The sequence below is a fragment of the Chelonoidis abingdonii genome, chromosome 7 (assembly GCF_003597395.2).
Source record: "Chelonoidis abingdonii isolate Lonesome George chromosome 7, CheloAbing_2.0, whole genome shotgun sequence".
Lineage (NCBI taxonomy): Eukaryota > Metazoa > Chordata > Testudines > Testudinidae > Chelonoidis > Chelonoidis abingdonii.
In genome coordinates, this window is record NC_133775.1 from 60,558,473 (window position 1) to 60,573,582 (window position 15,110).

At 42.1% G+C, this 15,110-nt stretch overlaps 1 protein-coding gene across 2 annotated transcripts in view; it reads left to right on the forward strand.

Annotated features, from left to right (window-relative positions):
* Nucleotides 1-15,110, forward strand: part of COP1 (COP1 E3 ubiquitin ligase) — a 212,900-nt gene that overhangs the window by 23,632 nt on the left and 174,158 nt on the right. For both annotated transcript variants that reach the window (XM_075067916.1, XM_075067915.1), the window contains exon 6: nt 2,238-2,306. In XM_075067916.1, the coding sequence (XP_074924017.1) occupies nt 2,238-2,306 (69 nt within the window). The remainder of the gene's footprint in view (nt 1-2,237; nt 2,307-15,110) is intronic.

Genomic DNA, 15,110 nt, shown 5'->3' on the forward strand with positions numbered 1-15,110 from the left:
TAAGGAGCTTTTTTTTTTCTTATTTCATTTACTGATAAATTGTGATTAATCACAGGCATCTTCCTTCCAAAAATATTTCCTTGTTTCTGCAATGGAATCATAGTGCAGAATTAATCTTAAGGTTTTCTGTAGGATCCCATTGCTCTAGTATTGAGCACATCTCTATCTCACTGACTTTCGTGACAGCAAACTATGTCCAGTATTGGAAAAATGATACAATAAACATTTATTTATGATCTCACTTGAGGCAGGATCATGCTGAAGGGAAAGCTGAGAGAAAATATCAGTGGGAAAGGGAATACAGAAAGTGACTTGCCAAGCAAGTGGCATTTAGAGTACACTTGTCTGACTTTGATATAATTAGACATTTGCTAAGTGAACATTTAACTTCAAACTATGTAAACTTTGAGGATCTAGCTAAACAATAACTCTATAAGGGGAAGCTCCATATGTTTACTAATTTATTTGCACCTTGAAGAAGTTACTGTGAAACATGAGATTTTTAGCTCTTACAGCTCCCATGTGAAGCCAAGAGAATTTGAGCGATCAGCATCTCTGAAAATCAGGACCTTTCCCTTTTTATGCTTAAAGGAAAACTGTAGTTGTCTTGCGTATCATAGCAATATGAAAGTTTATAAGGTACAAAGCAGTCTGTCACTATGAATAAACTGAAGTCTATTTGTTTTTGTATAACGTTGTTATAATTGTTATTTGAGTGTAATTCTGGAACTGGCTATCTTGCTGGAAAATGATCAGCTGTAACCAACCATGTGAGAGGAGACAGGCCTAATGACAGTCTATGAAGTGTGTGTAAGAGGGGCAGTGGTCTAATATTGGACGTGGAATTAGTTGGCAGTTGATACATGGATGGGCAGACTTTATGCCAGTGGCATGTACATTAAAACAACAATTTTTGATTAAGAACTCTTGGAGGCTTTCAAGATCAATTAAGTCAATCTTTTTGCTTGTTTCCTGTGAGGAAACGAAATACACTAAAATAAAATCCCTTTTACATTTCTGGTAACAAAATGGCTGTATTATATGTAAAAGAGGTCTTTTAATCAGATTGTGTGGGGATTTATATGTGTACTTTCCTGTGTATCAAGAACGGACCCCTTGGGCGTATTGTTTTAAGTTCTCCATTGGGCTGGGGTATAACTTCATAGTAAATCTGTTTTCTTCTGGAAGTCTTGGAATGACACACATGAAACGCATCAGGTTGTCACCACAAATGTTTGAGCAGAGAGCTTTGAAGTGGAGAGCTGATATCCTGTTCAGTTATAAGACTGTCATCTTCAGAATAGAAGCATCATCTAGGTGTAGGAATTGTAATGCTTCACTTAGACTTTTGGAGGTACCCATTCCGATTTAAGAACTGAAAGTGTTCCTCTGTAAATTTTACCTACCTCCTTTTCTGGTTATTATGGAAACATCTTACAATTGCAAAAGAACCAAACCAGAAAAGTAGTTTATCCATCCTTCTCAACTGTTTTTTCTGCATAATGGATCCCTGATGCCCTTTCCCCTGGCCTGCCTTTGAACTCCTACTCAGTCCTGCTGTAAATGAGTTTTTCCAAGATCTGTGCAAATGGCTCTTCCGTATGCCAGACTAGTATTAGTGCTGCACTGATGTTAGGAGTAGAGAGAGAATCTATATTCCTGTTTCCTTCTTGCCACCTCAAGTTTCTGGTCATTGCAAAGGAAAATGTAAAGAATTAATTTATTTAGGAAGCGGAAACACTCTTTCCCTTTCCCAAAACAGCAAATCTTCACTAGCAAATTTATTTTCCATTACAGAAGCTCTTTTTGTGTTTCTGTGAAATGTTCATTTGGGGAAAAGGTTGTCATTTTCTGAAACCGAAGTATTCCACTTGGGCATGTTGGTTGATTAGAGGTGAAAGCTCAAGATCTGCCAGGAGGAGAAGATGAGCAGCCTTTGTTCCAAAAGGGTCTGAAATCACTCCAACTGGGATGAGAATGAAAAAAGTGCTTGGCCTATTAACCACTTGAAATACACACAAGGAGAATATTCATGTAATGTAATGTAAAACTTTGCCATGTGCCAACCAGAACTTTGAAACCTAGAAGCAAAGCAAAACTACCTTACTCGTAATTGTGACTTAATGTGCTGCTCCTTTCCCTTTCTCCTAAATGAAAGTGATTTGTTTCCATGCCTGCTGTAAATTGTGCATAAAATTAATCTATTTTTTCTCTTTAAATTTAATTTTCTGTTACAGGAGTCCCATGCTGCCCAACTACAGATCCTTATGGAATTCCTCAAGGTTGCCAGGAGAAATAAAAGAGAGGTAGCAGATTTTGTTTTTGCTACTGCGTGAGGCCTTTTTTTTTTTTTTTTTTTTTAAAAGAAGGAAAAGTGAGCCTGAAATGATCTCCTCGTTGAGAAGAAAATTCTCAGCTACCCAGGGATATTGAAATACCTGGATTTCAAGGAGAATAGATCAGTTTAAATATGACAGCTTCGGTCTTTAACCTACATTGCCTTTTTGTTTCATATTGTTGGTTGCATACATGTGGAGGGGGGAAATTGTCAAGGAAAGAGTCCGCGCTGGCAACTTGCAGCAAATTCTTGAAACAAGATGCAAGTGTGAGGGGAAAATAGAAAGTGAGGGAGGGAAGGCTGGTAGGCACCTTTTAAAATTATTTCCAAAAGGTATCAAAAATGTCAATCCTTTCAGGATCTGCAAGAATGTTTAATTTCACCCAGTCACAGTACCAAATGGGGATAAGTTACAGAAATCAGTAAGAACAAAGAATTAATATAAAGGCACTCAAGATGTGTGGTGTTTTTTGTTTTTTTTATTAAATGGGCAGGAAATAACAAAATAAGATTAAAATAGGAAAAATAAAATGAAGGTAATACAGCACAGAGAAAATCCAAAACACAAATAATCAAAAGTGCGGAAAGAGGAACTTAGAAAGTAATAATGCTAAAATGGAACAAGAGACATGGAGGTAATGGTGGACAGAAAATTGGCTCTTCTAACAACATACAGCATTACAAACTCATATTTCATGTGGATCCCCCCCTCCCTTTTTTTTTTTTTTTTTTTTTTTTTTTTTTTTTTTTTAAAGAGAGAGAGTTGATTTGTATGTATCATGTCCCAAACCATGGAAGTGGTGGTCCCATTTGTAATGAAACTGCACCTGGAATATTATACAATGCTGCAAACCTTAATATCAGAAATATACCAACCAACTGGAAAGAATTGCAATAAAAAGTCTCCAAAATGGCTGGGGATCTGGAGGGGCTGACTTTTGATGAAAGATTTAAAGTAGAACATGTACAGATTTGCTGTTTGACTAGTGGCGGGGGGGGGGGAGGGGGCAACAAGAGTGCAAGCTTAAAGTATTTGCAGGCTGTAAATACCAGTGATAGTAGAGGAACTGTCTAGAGTGACCAAGCAAGTTATAAGGCCTGATCCAAAGCCCATTGAAGTTGATGGCACTCTTCAGTAGATAAGGCCCCTGGGAGGAATAATGAGATGGAACTGAGACAGAGAAATGTAGGTTCAATATCTGGAATAATTTCTTAAATAAAGGGTTTATTAGACTAGGAGTAACTTCAAATATGAAATGGTGAAAGCACTATGACTTACATATTTTAAAACTAGATTCTAACAGACTGCAGTTCTGCATTGGCTGGGCATGGTCTTTGTTAACCTAATGGATCTTTTCCCTCTCTAATTTCTGTACTTTATAAAGCATGCACCTTGTAGTTCTTAAACCTGCTTCTCTTAAATGTCTTAATGCACAATTTAAAAGAAGGAAGGGTAAAAAAAACTTTGCTCAAAGAAGTGTGTTCATTTTGGGTGGTAGTAGAACTTGGATTTGTTTGTTCCTGTGTTTAGCATCTATCTTAGTATTCAGTTAGAGTGACCAGATGTCCCGATTTTATAGGGACAGTCTCCTTATTTGGGGATTTTTCTTAAATAGATACCGATTCCCTCCCATCCCTGTCCAGATTTTTTCACACTTGCTATCTGATCACCCTATCTTCAGTATCTCTGCTTTCATCTTAAATAAAGAAAAACCTCTAGCTGTTACGGTTGTGAAGAAAACTTCAAAAATTTGAATCAACATAACTTTGCAGTGAAGACATAACTTGGCTCTTACTCTGGCATTACCACTCTCTCCTCCCATCCACACACATAATCCTTTCACCTGAGTTTGATGCTTTCAGCCCAGGCTAGCTGGTTTGTCTGTAGCCGAAAGCTAAAACTTGAGTGAGGCTTCCATTTGTATCCCCAGAAGGACAAACAGGTTCTCCCAAAAGAATCAGAACGGCTCAGCTTGCAGCAGTACAAAGAATTCCTAGCAATGCATCCAGGTGAGTGCGGCACCAGTGAGGACACCATAATTCTAGTATTGCTTTGCTCATTCCCAGCTGAGGCTGACCTTAAGTGCTGGTCACCTGAGTTAACTTTGCAGTGGAGGCATGCCTCTAGTGCAGGGATGGGCAAACTACGGCCTGCAGGCTGCATATGGCCCACCAGCCATCTTAATCTGGCCTTCGAGCTCCTGCTGGAGAATGGGGTCTGGGGCTTGCCCCGCTCTGTGCCAGGGGCACCCAGAGGATTCTGGAGGTCTGGGGTTTTCAGTGGGGGTCCCTCGCTTCGGCAGTAATTCGGCGAGTGAAGGACCCCGCTCTAGGAGCCCCGAAAAACTCTCGTGCGGGCCCCTGTGGGGCCTGGGGCAAATTACCCCACTTGTTCCCCCCCTCTGGGCGGCCCTGCTCTGTGCGGCACCAGGGAGCAGGGTTGGGGGCTGCTCCGCATGGCTCCCGGAAGCAGCGGCCTCTATGCATGGGGCAGCCAGGAGGCGCTGCACGCTGCCCCTGCCCCAAGCACCACGCTCGCAGCTCCCATTGGCTGGGAACTGTGGCCAGTGGGAGCTGCAGGGGCGGCGCCTGCAGATGTGGCAGCATGCAGCAGAATTGCCTTGCCGTGCTTCTGCATTGGAGCTGGAGGTGGACATGCTGTTGCTTCCAGGAGCTCCTTGAGGTAAGTGCTGCCTGTCTGTGCCCCTACCCCAGCCTTGATCCCCCTCTGAACCCTTTGGTCCCAGCCCCAGCACTCTCTTCCACCTCAAACCCCTCATCCCTAGCCCCACTCCAGAGCCTGCATCCTGAGTCAGAGCCATCACCCCCTGAGAGGTGAGGGTCCCAGAGCCTGGGCTCCAGCCTGAGATCAAACATCTACATTGCAGTTTTACAACCCCACAAGCCCAAGTAAGCTGACATAGGCCAGCTGCGGGTGTCTAATTACAGCATAGATGTACCCTAAGAGCAAGTTGGGTTAGAAAAGAAGCTCTTTTTCTGTAGAGCGGCAAGTGTCTGTTTTGATTTTTTTTGGCATAATTTGATATTCTTTTAAGATACTATATTGTTTGGAAATCACATTTCCTAACCTGCTGCAGTACATTATTATTACAGGATTTTCTAAACAGAGGTTGATATTTACATAACATTTGTGTTGCGGTTCCTAGACAATCTAGATAAATTGCTCGTATGATATTGTACGCTTGATAAGGTCCCAGAGTGAATTTACCTGTGCCATTCTGGCTACCAGCATATTCAAAGTACATAATAAACAGCTACAGCCCTAGTTGCAAGGAGATTGGAACAAGTTATGTGCCTATAAGGTGGTTGGAATAACGTATATTGTAAACCACCAAATAGGTTAGATACTATTACTTTTGAAGCTGTAAGTCCTAAGATTGTCTTACTGACTTCTTACTCTGTTACTTTGTCAAAGTAGCTCCTTGGGATTCTATATTCAAATGGCTCCAGATCAGATTGGCTCAGTATGAGTTTACACTTTTTTCCCCCCAACTCCTAAAACTGAAAACTCAGCCTGGATTCAGAACATCAAGCTCCATACTTTTGGGCTCTGACATCGCCAACAATAAAAATTCTGCAATTAGAATTTGTGATAACTGAGTGTGAGCCAGCATAGAATCCAACTCATTATCTTAGTTGTGCTGGGTCTGAAATAGAAATAAATAATAAAGCTTTTATTTTGGTCAGAAAAGTAAACAAATGCTCCTGGATGCTCTTGAGGAGAAGATCTATAGCTGTTATAAGAAGATGCTACTTTTATGTACTTGCACTTTGGAGTAGAACATGAAATTGAAAGATGTTTTTTCAACTTAAGAACTGAGTCATGTTCATTGGCCCTCTAAAAGGGAAATGTAAGTTTGTAGCAATTGCGGAAGAATCTCCCATTAGAGTTCCTTGTTTTCACATGCTCGTAACTTTCTAAAACACTGATCTTTTGGGGCTGAAGTTATCCATGTATGATGTCTTCACAAAGATTTTTTTTTAAAATTTGAGCAAAATCCTTTTGAATTTGGAAACATGGTGCAAAAATGACTTTCCCCATGTAATTAAAATATTCTAATAACCTTTTCTTGAAAAAAAAATGCTATGAACAAAAATGGCTTAAGTTTGAAACTCATGGATACCAATGGCTCTGAAACAAAACTTTTAAACAAAGCAGAGATACAACTTCTTTGAAATGTATGTATTAATCATTCATAAGAGAATCTATTTGTGTGCAGTGCAAATTTAACATGAATGTATGTTTTTTCATGTGTGTGCATGGTTAATTAAGTGTACGCTTCTTAGTTCCTTGATCGGACAATCTCTTCTGCTGAAAAAGATGTAGAGCAAGGGGCTTGCTAAGGTCAAGCTAAACAGCTCTGAGAATATTTTTTAGTTTTTCTTTTTTTTATTTAAACAAATGCAAAACCTAGTTACAGTTGGACAGTTAAAATAAGAATGTTAAAAGTTAAGGTTTCACAACAGCATTAACTCAGCCACATTGCGCAAATGCAATTTTTTTTGTTTTGGTTTAATTTAATTTTAGATTTTTTTAAAACATACATTGTCTCATGATATATTAAATTTAAGTTAAAAAAAACACTTTTTAAATTAGTTAGCTGGTGTCATTTACAACTTAAAGGAAAAAAAATCTCTCAACTGTACACTTAACTATAAAGAGAGACCTTACCAATTGCTCCTTAGACAAATTCCAGTGCTCTTCACTGTTATGAAGGCCACTAAACTTTTGAACAATCATGTCCCAAGTCTTGTCATCTGCAGAAAATGTGTTGACCCCATATATCCAAATGTAGGATCTATGGGTGTGAGTACATTACTTTATCTCAAGTGTCATATTTGTGCATAGGGAAAGAGGTCTATTGATATCTGTATCCTAGAACATAGCTTATGGAGCTCTACCATAAATATTGTTTTTCTTTATTGTAATTTGTGTTTTTTCCTAATAGCATACTCTTAATGCTGCATTAAGTCTTTTGCATTTAATTAATGAGGCCTCTTATTCCATGTGTCATGTGATTGATTATTATTTTTCAGCAGGTGAGTATCCTGGAAGAGCAGAGTAATCCTGAAGTGTTGCACAGCTTTGCTCTGCTGAAATTGCCTGTTCAGTATTTCAGCATAGTTATCTTTCTGTCTCATCAATATGTCTCAAACTTTGTTTCTTTCCTATAATGAAAATGTGAAATTGTAGAAATAAGGATACTTAGTGTGGGATAATTGCAAGGAATTAGAAGCGTGAATTCTTCACGGTTGCAATTAGCTCTTGCTAATCTCTTTACCTGTCACACTTTATTGCTTAGTATCTACACACATGGACAGGATAATGAGTAGGCAAGGGGAGGTGACAAAGCTAGAAATCAATCATTCTTCCATTATGTCACAAATTCTTGATTACATTCCAAGACTTCTGAGGTGGATTTATAGTTGTTGTAGGATTTTCCTAGCCCGTGTCTTTAAAAACTCAGTTATTTAAGCTTCTTTACATATCAAGCTTTTTAATAAGGGATGTTAGAACTGAATTAGATGACAGTAAGCCTAGAAAATTGCTAGTATGTAGGGAACAAAATGAGAGACTTTAATCTGTTATGTATTCATTGATACATGTGTCTTGACTCACTTTGGTAGGTTTTTTTTTTTCTCAAATGAAAAATTGGTGATGCTGTCTCATACTAAAAGGGACCTTATTGGACTCATGTACTTTTGGTAGTGCTTGGAGTTCAATACCCTTGTAATATAATTTATTAGAATAGTATTTAGTTATGTTGTTAATATAACCAAAACTAAATTCTCATATTAACTGTTTCTACTGTGGTTTTCTCTGTGCTGCATCTCCTATGCAGAGGTACTGCCAGGCGCCTCTGCTGCACGCTGCCCTATTCGCAGTTGCTGTCCCTGAAGCCCCTATTGGCCACAGTTCCAGGCCAATGGAAGCTGTGGGGGTGGCTCTTGGGGTGGGGGCAGTGTGCAGAGTGGAGCCCCCTGGCTGCCCCTATGCATAGGAGCTGGAGAGGGGACATGCTGCTGCTGCTTCTGGGAGCCGTGTGGAGCAGCCAAGATCCCGCTCCCCAGCTGGAGCTTGAGGGCTGGATTAAAACCGCTGGCGGGCCGGATGCGGCCCATGGGCTGTAGTTTGCCCACCCCTGAAATAGAGGATAAGACTGTGAAGATAAGGTGGCGAGGAAATGGCAATCCTCTCAGTCCTTCATGGAGGGAGGAACAAAGAGTTTCCCCTCTGTATGTTGGCCGGAGATGAAGAGGAACTGGACACTTCAGTTTCTACTGGTACAGTCACAGTACCACTTCTTACAAGGGTACTTTATGGTATCTTTCTCAGAGCAGAAAAAGCTATAGGAGCATCTCACTCTCTGGGACAGCTGTACCACTCTTCCCCAGTCCTTGCCTCAGCTGCTGTTGTTGCTAACTTCCAGCCTCATTTTGTGGTGCCTGGCAACCTTTCTTCAGTGGCTCTATTTTGAGCGTCTGTTGTGTTACTTTCATCTCCCTTCTCCCATTCTTTCTCTCTAAGCAAAGGCAATAGCGAATTTATTCACTGTAGGTGATCTCCCCCATCACTTTTCCTAGCTGAGCTTGAAGGAGCATTATTACTGCTTCTCCACCTAGCTCTGTCCAAGAGCTTCCAAAGTCATTTCCCCTTACCAAAGTTAGACAGGATTTTGTTTAAATAGAAAAGGAAGAGAAACTTAACATTCTTAATGATTCACATGATGTCTTTCCTCCCTCAAGAGTTCTGCTTTCTGCTTAAAAGATCCTGAATTCAGGGCTTTGATCCTGACATCACTCCACAAATCAATAAAGAGGAAAGTTTCTCCATCTTGGGGGAATTCAACTAGAGAGGGCAGGGAGAAACCACTCCTCTGCAGAGAAAGGTGAATTGTCCTGAGTGGGTTCCCCAGATTCATCAACTATCTGCATATCTGGCTGGAACCTTCAGATTCCAAACTTCACAAGTAAGGATAAAACAACAATAAGACCACTGGGATATGTGCCTGTCTTCTTCCAAAAAGCTCTGCATTCCTTTTCACTTGTTGTTCAAAGGCTTCATAACATAAGAGGTTCTGATACCAAAAACATATGGGATTTCCCAGTAAATGTAAGACTCAAAAATTCTTTGCAAACTAAGTTCTTCCACAGTGGATGTGGCAAAAAGTTCCACAGCAGGACATTCAAGACATCAACTGTCTCAGTCTGTCTTGCTCAGGGTCTTCTGATCAATGATCTTCAGAGATTTATCCCAAAGAGGAAAAGATCTGAAATTTGTGCTTTGTAAATCGGCGAAGTGCGTCCACAGTACCGAGGCTAGCATCAACTTTTGGAGCGTTGCACTGTGGGTAGCTATCCCACAGTCTCCACCGCCCATTGGAATTCTGGGTTGAGCTCCCACTGCCTGATGGGGCAAAAACATTGTCGCAGGTGGTTTTGGGTATGTGTCGTCAGTCGCCCCTCCCTCTGTGAGAGCAATGGCAGACAATCGTTTCGCGCCTTTTTTTCCTCACAGATGCCATACCACAGCCAGTATGCAGCCCGCTCAGCTCAGCCACTGCTGTTGCGTCCTGGCTGTTGCTGGCAGCAGACAGTGCAGTAGGGCTGCAAACCATCATTATCGAATGACCGCTTTCGCTGCTACTCTGCTCTCCTGCTCTGGCAGCAGACAGTGCAATAGGGCTGCAAACCATTGTCACAATTCCACTGCTACTCTGATCTCATGTTCTCTTGCAGACGCCATACCACGGCAAGCATGGAGCCCAGTTAGATCACCATGGCAGTTATAAGAACTGTGAACACCTCGCGCATTATCCTGCAGTATATGCAGCACCAGAACCTGCAAAAGCAGGCAAGCAGGTGACGGCAGTGCAGTGATGAGGACATGGACACAGACTTCTCTCAAAGCACAGGCCCTGGCAGTTTGGACATCATGGTGGTAATGGGGCAGGTTCATGCCGTGGAACACCAATTCTGGGCCTGGGAAATAAGCACAGACGGGTGGGACCGCATAGTGTTGCAGGTCTGGGATGATTCCCAGTGGCTGTGAAACTTTCGCATGCGTAAGGACACTTTCATGGAACTTTTGACTTGCTTTCCCCTGCCCTGAAGTACAAGAATACCAAGATGAGAGCAGCCCTCACAGCTCACAAGTGAGTGGCCATAGCCTCTGGAACTGTGCAATGCCAGATAGCTACTGATCAGTCGGGAATCAATTTGGAGTGAGCAAATCTATTGTGGGGGCTGCTGTGATCCAAGTAGCCAGTGCAATGACTGAGCTGCTGCTATCAAGGGTAGTGACTCTGGGAAATCTGTGGGTCATAGTGGATGGCTTTGCTGCAATGGGATTCCCTAACTGTGGTGGGGCGATAGATGGAACGCATCTCCCTATCTTGGCACCGGAGAACCAAGGCAGCCAGTACATAAACCGAAAGGGGTACTTTTCAATGGTGCTGCAAGCACTGGTGGATCACAAGGGACGTTTCACCAACATCAATGTGGGATGGCCGGGAAAGGTACATGACGCTCACATCTTCAGGAACTCTGGTCTGTCTGAACGGCTGCAGCAAGGGACTTACTTTCCAGACCAGAAAATAGCCATTGGGGATGTTGAAATGCCTATAGTTATCCTTGGGGAACCAGCCTACCCGTTAATGCCATGGCTCATGAAGGCATACACAGGCACCCTGGACAGTAGTCAGGAGCTGTTCAGCTATAGGCTGAGCAAGTGCAGAATGGTGGTAGAATGTGCATTTGGATGTTTAAAAGCGCACTAGTGCAGTTTGACTCTGTTAGACCTCAGCGAAACCAATATTCCCATCATTATTACTGCTTGCTGTGTGCTACACAATATCTGTGAGAGTAAGGGGAAGACGTTTATGGGGTGGGAGGTTGAGGCAAATAACCTCTCTGCTGATTATATGCAGCCAGACACCAGGGCAATTAGAAGAGCACACCAGGAAGCACTGCACATCCAAGAAGCTTTGAAAACCAATTTCATGACTGGCCAGGCTACGGTGTGACAGTTCTGTTTTTCTCCTTGATGAAAACCTGTTGCCTTGGTTCCTCTACTTCCCTGTAAGCCAACCGCCCTCCCCCCTTTGATCACTACTTGCAGAGGCAATAAAGTCATTGTTTCAAATTTATGCATTCTTTATTAATTAGTCAAAGAAATAGGGGGATAACTTCCAAGGTAGCCTGCGAGGGGTGGTGGAGGAGGGAAGGACAAGGCCACACTGCATTTCAACACTTATTGAATTCCAGCCTTCTGTTGCTTGGGCAGTCCTCTGGGGTGGAGTGGTTGGGTGCCCGGAGCTCCCCACCCCGTGTTCTTGGGCATCTGGGTGAAGAGGGTATGGAACTTGGGGAGAAGGGCGGTTGGTTACATAGAGGCTGCAGCAGCGGTTTGTGCTCCGCTGCCTTTCCTGCACCTCAGCCATATACTGGAGCATATCAGTTTGATCCTCCAGCAGCCTCAGCATTGCATCCTGCCTTGTCTCCTCATACTGCTGCCTCCGTTCCCTTTGCTCCAGCCATCTATCCTCTTGCCTGTCCCTCCTGTCTTTGGATTCATTTTGTGCTTTCCTGAACTCTCATTTGTCTGCCTCCACGCATTCTGCTGGGCTCTTTCAGTGCAGGAGGACTGCATGAGCTCAGAACATTTCATTGCCTTATCTGCACTAGCCTCTGGGATGGAAATGATAGGGGGAGCATTGAAACATTTGCAGCTGCGGGAGGGGAAAAAAGGGAGAGTTGGGTTGACCATTTAAAATAGGTTGGCTATTTAAAAGGAGGGGCTGTGGTTTTCGGGTTAACGTGCAGCACAAACCCAGCTTAACACCCCCCCACCCAAATTCTCTGAGATGATTGCTTCACCCCTCCACCCACCGCATGGCTAAAAGCGGGGATGATTTCTTTTCAGCCACAGGCACAGTCCAGCAGGAACGGCTGCCTCTGAATGTCCCCTTAATAAAATTCCCTGATTTCAACCAGGTGACCATGAATATCATCACTCTCCTGAGGATAACAGAGAGAGATAAAGAACGGATGTTGCTTGTCTGCATTCCAGTAGTCTTACTGGCCGTGAATACATCCCAAGTCTTCAGGGCAAATTAATTATTAAACACGCTTGCTTTTAAGCCATGTATTATATTTACAAAGGTACACTCACCAGAGGCGACTTTTCTCTGCTTTCAAGGTCTGGGAGCCTGGTTTAGGAGGTTGGGGAGGGTAATGTCTCCAGGGTGATGATCAACCAGGAACTGTTCGGGATGATTTCTCCACTTGCCTGCTGTGTGCTATCTTCAACCTCCTCCTCCTCATCTTCCTTGTCCCCAAAATCCTCGTCCTTGTTGCATGAGACTCCCTTGCAGGAGTCTACGTTCAGGGATGGGGTAGTGGTGGGGGCATCCCCTAGAACTGTATGTGGCTCATGATCGAAGTGGCATGTTCAGGGGTCTGACCTGGAGTGGCCATTTGCCTCTTTGTTTTTTGGTAGGCTTGCCTGAGCTCCTTAAGTTTCACGCAGCGCTGCTGCGGGTCCCTGTTATAGCCTCTGTCCTTCATACCCTTGGAGATTTTTTTTTTTCAAATATTTTGGCATTTCATCTTTTGGAACGGAGTTCTGATAGTACAGATTTGTCTCCCCATACAGCAGTCAGATCCAGTACCTCCTGTTCGGTCCATGCTGAAGCTCTTTTGCGATTCTGGGACTCCATGGTCACTTCTGCTGATGAGCTTTGCATGGTCACCTGTGCTGATCAGCTTGCCACACTGGCCAAATAAGAAATAAAATTCAAAAGTTCGCGAGGCTTTTCCTGTCTACCTGGCCAGTGCATCCAAGTTGAGTGCTGTCCAGAATGGTCACAATGGAGCCCTCTGGGTCCAGCCATCACTTCCCAGTAGTTACTGTCCTTTGTTCCAGTTTCTTTCAGGCATCTCTTTGGCGTGGAGAGGCTTGAGCCAGCTGAAGACACAATGGAGGGGTTTCTGGGGCCTCTTATATTCTTTCTTTTGTGGAGGGAAATCCCTTTGTTCTCCTGTGCAAAATCACAACGTGCCCTGAATCTTCCCCATGCCCTAGAACTAAACACATGGAATTTTCCTAGGTCTGAAAGTGACTGTCCTGCACAAATATACTCTTCTGTTTCTGCAATAGGAAGGCATGGACAAACAAAAGTAAATTAACCATCCACAGAGCAAGTGATTTTATGAGGGTGGCATCCTTATTAATCTTCAATGAGTTTCTCAGTGGCGCCCTAAAAACTCAACTTTGGATGTTTATTATAAAGCTTCCATTTGAAGCACTTCACCCTTTTGCTATATTATTTCTCTTTATGGTGACTAAAGCTCTGTCAGTGGTATCTCATTAGTGCACATTTTACTCAAATTAGGGACTTGCTTTAAAGATAAAGTAGTCTTCCATTCTGTTATCCTTATCCTGTTCACTGAAAGGAAACGTTACGGCACATTGTCAAGAGGCAAAGAACTTAACTTCAAAAGGATTAAATGTTTTAGGAAATCACGTCTTTCACTCTCTATTATCCTGTAATAGAAGGAAGCCAAGATATCAAAGTTTTCTCCACTGTCAGAAGGGTGAAATTTTGTATCAAAGAAGCTTATAAAATCCACATCCTTTCCAAACAAAACAGTATAAGATTCAGACTTCATGGTCTGAAAATGTTTGTGTTTTACACATTTGCAAGACAGCTACTTGGTATTAAGTTCATGCATTCATCAGATGTTATAAATTGGATGTAGAGACTTCTTTAAGCACAGCTTTAAGCTGGTGTGCACTACACAAAGTCCATACAATCTTTGTTTTATGACTTGGGGGTTTCACTGCTAATTAGTCCCAGACTAGGAATAATGGACCTGGTTGTAGATACGGACACTCCCCGATTTACGCAAGCTTTCTGTTCTGGAACGCCTTGCGTAACTGGAATTTTGTGTAAGTCGGGAGTGTATACTTGACCATTCGCGAAAAACAAACCAAAAAACTTTCTAGCTTATGGAACTTATGGAACATTTTCTATAAATGCGGATTTGCATAAATCAGGTTTGCGTAACCCGGGGAGTGTCTGTAGTGTGGTCTCTGTATAGCTAGGTTAACTTTTTTTTTTTTTTTTTTTTAAGGCCCACTGGATTGAAAATTTCCCCTCTAATTAGTCCTGATCACATTGGTTCTTTTTAGCTCTACAGAAGATGCTTTCAGTGGTGTATAGGCTTATTAGGGTGTACATACATTTTAACAGAAATTTAGTATAGTACAGCTCTGAAACTATTTTTACTGGCTCTATTCCAAGATGAGCCAATTACTGTCCTAGTGATTGACAACACTGACTTGCTTTAAGTTTGCACAAGAAAAGTGGGGGTGGGAGGGAATACTATGAATAGTCAGGCATCTATTCAGAGAAAAGAAATGATCAGATAAGAACTACCTGGCCCTAAAACATCCTACAGTGGATGAAAAGCATAATTCATTTATCCATTGAAGAGTTTAATCAAAATGAAAACAAACTGACTCAACGGTTTTTGTTAGACTAAAGGTAAAATATTCATGTTGAAAACAGTTCTTTAGACATGTCATGGCACAAGATGACATTAAATTGATCTGTTTGAATATTCAGCTACTTAGCTTAGTTGGCTGAATAAGTTTGCTGTAGACTAGTTTCTTTTAAAATGTGTGTGCATAGACTTAGTACTCACAAAAATGAGACTAATACTAATATCTGCCGCTTAAACATTA